At 34.0% G+C, this 6,615-nt stretch overlaps 1 protein-coding gene across 1 annotated transcript in view; it reads left to right on the top strand.

The window, feature by feature from the left end:
• Positions 1-3,891: 3,891 nt before the first annotated feature.
• LOC106557364 (uncharacterized) overlaps positions 3,892-6,615 on the top strand; it is a 49,501-nt gene continuing 46,777 nt past the window's right edge. The window contains exons 1-2 of the mRNA XM_087723005.1: positions 3,892-4,009; positions 6,164-6,278. Of these exons, the coding sequence (XP_087579131.1) occupies positions 3,898-4,009; positions 6,164-6,278 (227 nt within the window). The 5' untranslated portion in view covers positions 3,892-3,897. The remainder of the gene's footprint in view (positions 4,010-6,163; positions 6,279-6,615) is intronic.

Raw genomic sequence — 6,615 nt, 5'->3', positions numbered from 1 at the left:
TTAAGTCGCGTGGCGTGTTGTTTCTGTTGCCTTTCGCGTGGTGCGCTGCATGTACACGTGGGGAAGGATTCTCATTCAGGCAATAGAAACAAGCAGGTGAAAGCCGGCGTTTATTGACGTTTTCAGCTTCGACCTCATGGATGACCCTCGCTGTCAAGGACGTGGGAGTACTCATTCCTTTTTTTAAAAAAAAATACTTTATTGAAAAGACAGTGCCATGTCAGGGTAACAATTACAAGGAGTACTCATTTCTAATGACCGACGTGCCAGAGCTCGCTGTAATAGCATTGCCAAAAAGGCATTAAGAATTGTCATCCTAATTTTTGGTAGCTGGTAATTTTGTATTGCAAACCTTTGCTAGACCTATTCTCGAATACAGCTCATCATCTGGAACCCACACTGCATATCAGACATTAATACAATTAAGCAAGTCCAAAGATACTTCGTGAGAAGATTCCTCCACTCCTCTGCTCACAACAGAATACTTTATACCACCAGGCTCGAAATTTTGGGCTTAGACGACTTAGAACTTCGCCATCTTTTATCTGACCTAAGTGTAGTAAATAAAATTATCTGCTACAATGTCCTACCTGTCAATAAATACTTCAGCTTCAACCACAACAATACATGAGCACACACTAGATATAAACTTAAGGTAAACTGCTCCAAACTCGATTGCAGAAAATACAACTTCAGCAACAAAGTGGTCAATGCTTGGAATGCTCTACCTGTGGTTTCATCCCCAAATCCCCATAACTTTAACCTTAAATGTCTATTGTTGACCTCACCCCGTTTCTAAGAGGTCTGTAAAGGAGGTGTGCATAAGCGCACCAAAGTGCCTACCATCGCTGTCCTACTGTCCCCACTTACTCGTATCCATTCCCTGTATTCATAATCATGTTTATATCTGCTATACATGCTTGACAAAATAAATAAAATAAAATAAAATAAATGCCCTTAAGTAGATTCTGTGTATACAGTGCCTATATTTAGGATACATGTAGAAATAAAAATTCAGATCTTGGATTATTCTTGACTCATGGTGACTTCACACAGCAGCAGTGATGGGATTCAAATAATTTAACAACCGGTTCTCTGCCCTAATGATTTCTTCCAACAACCAGTTCACCAAACTGCTCAGACAGTTAACAACTGGTTCTCCCGAAGTGGTGCGAACTGGCTGAATCCCACCATTGCACAGCAGGGTTATGTTGCTGCTACTTGTCACAGCAAGGACCATCCTAAAGTGAAGGAAAAAATATTTTTACTTTCCCCATTGATGGAATAACTTTTAAGAGTTCTATTAAAAACTTCTAACAACATTCAAAACTAAATCATTAAATGTCCATGGAGATTCTTCGGTTCTGACTCGATTCCCCATCAGAGCTGAAGAGCCTCTTGGATGAGGTGAAATGTCTTCAAAGAAAGCCCCCAGAAAGTCTAGTTGCCTCTTGAAAAAGCACCTTTGGGATAAATCATTCAATGCAAAATAAATGGTACAAGAAACATGACATCTGTTCCACTTTAATGAATTCAATCTATATTTTCAGTTAAAATGAATAATTTGCTATTTTAAGTAATATTGAAAAACTAGGATTTTTGTACTAAGGAATGACATATAATTCTTAAGCTAAAATATGTTTCACCAATTTGTGAACTCAATGTTGATTTATGGGTTAATGAAAATGTAAACCCAGGAGCTGGATTTAAACACTATTATTAATTTGTTTATTAAAAATTGGTTTTGAACATATTCCGTGGATTCAGATATTTTAGTTTTTAAACATTATAACTTAGCATGTCGTGTAAGCCCAACTATGACTTATTTGATAAAATGATTAAATTACAATTTAGGATAATACATGAATCAATTGATCAACATATCAGTAGACACATATCACCAGCAGAAATATAACTTCATCTGTCCTTCTGTCCTAAGCATGGAGAGTTGTTTTTATTAGTTTATATCTGAAAAATAAGAATATTTCTAAACATTCCATCATAGCTCCTTGACTGAGCAGGTGATGAGAGTCTTATTTCAATCAACTAAAATTTAAACCCTGACAGCTAATAGTGGTAGAGGTTTCAAAGAATAATGAATAGCCAGGATGGGTGTAAGTTAAGTGTCTAGACAGGAACAAGTTCATCTTATTTTGGATGATAAATTGACAAAACTACTTTTTGCAATACAGTTATCTTTTGAACTTTCATTGAACTTTTCTGAAAACATAGTGGCTCAGATTTATTCAAATCTGCTTTTAATTTCTCAAAAGGAAATTTCTCAATTGGTGCTGGAAATTTGATATTTTAGTCTCCCCTTTCTTCAGAGCATTGAATGGTTCCAGCCTCCCACCTGTTTTTTTCTGTTGATGTTAATGATAAATGGACTTGGTCAACACTAGTCTGGAGCTGAAATGCAGCACAGATGAAGCCAGATGAAGATTCTTCTGTTGCAATTCTACCCAGCTCCCATTAAAATTTCAGTCAGTGTATGATCGCAAGGAATACATGCCAGAGGTAAGCAGTTGGCTATAGGACCATCTTTTTTTTCCAGGACAAAGATTAATGTTCTTTAAATGTTAGATCACTTCATGGACGGGGAAACAAAAATTTATTGGCATAAAAATCCAAAATAGTTTACTGAGAATACTGTATAGTATTGGCTGAGATAGATGGGAAAGTTTAGAAACACACTGGTGAAACGTGCTTAATTTTTAAAGTAAGCATGAACAGAGGTTTAAGCTGATTTGAAATTAAATCAAACAGCATTTGATTGAGAGGTATATTAATTTAACCTTCCTTGGAATCTGAACTAGAGTTACAAGTCTTTAATCTGCAAGGCCAAAGAGATACCTTTTGCAATGTTGAAGTGGAGGAATAGATACAAGGCTGGAATTAAAATGAATGTGGTTAAAACTGATTACAAGAAATAATCCTACAAAATGTTTTAAATTATTCTTAATAGAAGCACAAGCAAAATGTTACAAGATAAAAAGAAAACCTATCCTTGATCCCAACTAACAGAGACTGAAGTGGAGTTGCACTTCTGAAAGGGTTTGGAATTATGCTTTTAAAATATAACATAACACAATGCAATTATTTAGCTTTTTGTCTACATTAATCTTTTTAAGTCTGGAAGGACACAAGTCACTTGCTCCTTTGCTGCACAAAGTGGCAGTTTAAAGTACTCTACTACAGTTAAATATCCGACTATTCTACTTATCTTTGAACTATGTACAGATCAAAGCACTTTTTAGCTTAGTGAAAAGAATTGGTATATTGCAGAATTCAATCTGTATACACACATTCTGGTAGAGAGAAATTCCCTGGGAATTTAGCTCCAGCATAAGTCTGAAGACTAAACCTCTGGTGAACGAACCCAGATTGGATCCTGCAACATCATCCTGGAATATGTATATGTTGCCTTCATTCGTGAGAATTGGTATATAAATATAATAGACAATTTTCACAGATTTTTTTATTGCGTTCCCATTTTTACAGTGATTCATTTCAGGTTGCAATGTAATAACATAATATATTCATATATTACTCAAATCATGTGATTAAATAGGATTGGGTCTAAGTAGAACTAAAATAATCAGTTTCAGTCCCAATGCCACAAGAATGTCTTCAGTTCTATTACAGATCTGAATGGAGATGATAATATCTTACTGCCTTGGGTTCACACATACCACAAAACCATGATTTGAATTTATTGCAGGTACAAAACATTTTATGGCTGCATTTTGCAATCAAAGTGACAATCAACAAGTTGTGTTACTGCCTAATTTGTCAATCTGATCTCTGTCTGGATTTTTACACATTCTTCTATAACACAAATATTTTTATTTGGTCTTTCACATTTACCACCGTTTCATTTTTTGCAGATCTGCACTCATGAATTGGTTTTCTGTTCTGGCAAAAAATGATTGGAAGACTCACTTTATATTGTGGAATAGCAATGCTGCATTGGCACATTATCTACCCTGTTTGCGAAGATCTTTGCATAGTGAGTGTACCCTGAAAAGATTACTCCTTTATTTTGGAGACTGATGTGATCAAATGTAAAAGAGGCAGGCATAATTTAACTTGCACGCAACTGTTAAAAATGGAATGTTGTGTCTGGACTGTAGATTCACAGAGTTTGGTTTGGTTTCCATTTTAAGTGAATGGACCAAATTTTATTTTCTTTATTAAAGTTCCAACTTTAATCATTACAGAGTGTATGCCTTTGAATATCATTTGTTAATTAGGAAAATTGCTACCAGACTCCTGCTTTTCACAAACATTTCTTTAAACTTTACCTACCTCCAGATGAAAGCAGATTGATAAGACATCATTGCAGAATAGAATGAAATATATAATATTAAGCCAAATTAAACAATGCAAAATCATTATGTATATTTGTGGTTAAGTCATAAGAATAAAACAGGGTAAAAAGAAATGTCATTTTAATTCTAGATTTTCAAATAAAAAATACACTATTTTCTAGACTGTAGACTATAAGGGCTTTATGCTATCATGAAAATATCTTTGTCTTTGAAAGAAATAATGATATGTGGATTTAAAGATTAAGAAAGATGTGATTGAATTAGGGGCTGAAGGGATGATGATGTCTAAGACGGAATGGGGAAAAGATTGTAATTCCCTGTTAAAAAGATTGGCAGTTATTCATATATTCTAAACAAGTTATTTTCTTTTGTCTCTTTAATATCTTGCATCTCTTTTTTCATGCTATATAAAAATTCTTAACCTTTAAAAAAAGAAAATGTATCTGTTTTAAACTTAGGTTAGTGAAATCTGGATGGTTTGATATTATTTTGTAGGTTTTTAAAAATTGTCAGCTACTGTTTCCTAATGCAAATGAAGATACCTAATGCAAATGAAGTGGCTTATGTCTCCCCTATAATGCAGCAAATGGAGATATTACACAATATTACACAATAATACCCAATTTTCATTACAAAATTTGTGTAATATAAAAAAACTATGTCCCAGTCTAGGGTTTCTGTTTTAATTATTATACCAGGAAGATGTATTTATCCTACACAACAAGGAAAAATCACACTTTAAGAACACATCTCTAATTCTCTATTCAAATTGTACATTTGCCTGATTTATTCAAATTGTAAGAAATATGACTTAAATCAGGGGTGAAATGCTATCGGTTTGGGCCAGTTCACCCGAACTGGTAGTAAAAAATGGTTTTAAAAGTTAAAAAAAACGATGATCACGCAGTGAAGTGAACCGGTAGCAGGCTGCAGAGCATTTCACCCCTGAATTAAATATGTAATTTTTGAATTACAATTTTTAAAATAATTTTGAATTGCTCTTAAAATAATGACAAAAAAGGAACAAAACACAAAACACATGGACAATAAAAAAACCTATATAAGTGCTTAAACATGAGTGAAAAAATACAACAGAAAAAATGTAAAATGTAACACAATAAACTGACCAGAATTATTTATGGGATTAAATAAGTCATAGACAATAATTTATGTAGCCTATATTCTGTATATTATGTAGCCATAGGAGTCAGTTTTAGCTAGTAGCTAACATGTTGATGTGCTAGAAAAAACAATGGTTATGTCCTTATTTCCATACTCAAATAGTTTGAGTAGTTTTTATGATCCATAAAACCATTTTAAAGATTATTGTTGGAAGATATATAAGTTAATATAAGCCTTATATTTTCATGCCATGTAATATCTGGTATTATAATTTTTTCTTTAATAACCTGAGAATAAGGCACACCATCTGCTGGCAGGTTGGTCCAGAATAGTAGGGAACCATTCTTGTTTGGACCAGCCTTTCATCTTAATGCTTTTATTTAAAAATTCCTTCAGCTTGAAATATTAAATTTCAGGTTGGTATTAAGAGAAAACTAGATCAATTTCTGTTTGTCCAACATTTCATTGGGGGGAGGGGTGTTTCTGCCTAACTCTAAACATGTCTACTTTATATTTATCACAATCAAATGCTAATATATTATTCTGGCAGTAACATCCACGCCCTGTAGGGCATAAGAAAATAAAACCATACCAATTGCATGGCATAAGCGTGACATTTTTTTGTTTTGTTACATGGACGAAAGGCAGAAATGCAGTTTAGTTCATTCTTGAATCATTAATAACGAGTAGTTGAATATATTTTATTTTAGATGGTGACTTCAACATCCATCCCTTGGTAAAAGAAGCTATGGAGAGTAGAAAACCAGTTGTTGCCTTGGAAAGCACCATAGTCACACATGGCATGCCATATCCACAGAATCTGAGGTGGGTACTTCAAGCTTTTATCTGATGCTTCAATTAATACTAGGTGGATGGACTTTTTTAAATACCGTATTTTTCAGAGTATAAGATGCACCGGAGTATAAGCCGCACCAAGATTTTGAAGAGGAATTTAAAAAAAAAAAAGTTTTTGCACTCTGCAGGCCTCCCAAAAATGGTCCATTTTTTCCAAAAATGGGCCCTTTTTGTCATAAAAAGGGCATGCATAGCCTTTAGGAGGCTTGTAGAGTGCTCCTGGGGGCTGGTGGCGGCAAAAATGAGCATAAAATGCCCCATTTTTAGCAAAAATAGGCCTGTTTTTTTCTCAAAAAAAGAGGCATGC

Source organism: Thamnophis sirtalis, unplaced genomic scaffold (assembly GCF_051295495.1).
Source record: "Thamnophis sirtalis isolate CommonGarterSnake01/CBP01778 unplaced genomic scaffold, rThaSir2_p1.2 scaffold_9, whole genome shotgun sequence".
NCBI lineage: Eukaryota > Metazoa > Chordata > Lepidosauria > Squamata > Natricidae > Thamnophis > Thamnophis sirtalis.
This window is presented reverse-complemented; position numbering and strand designations above follow the sequence as displayed.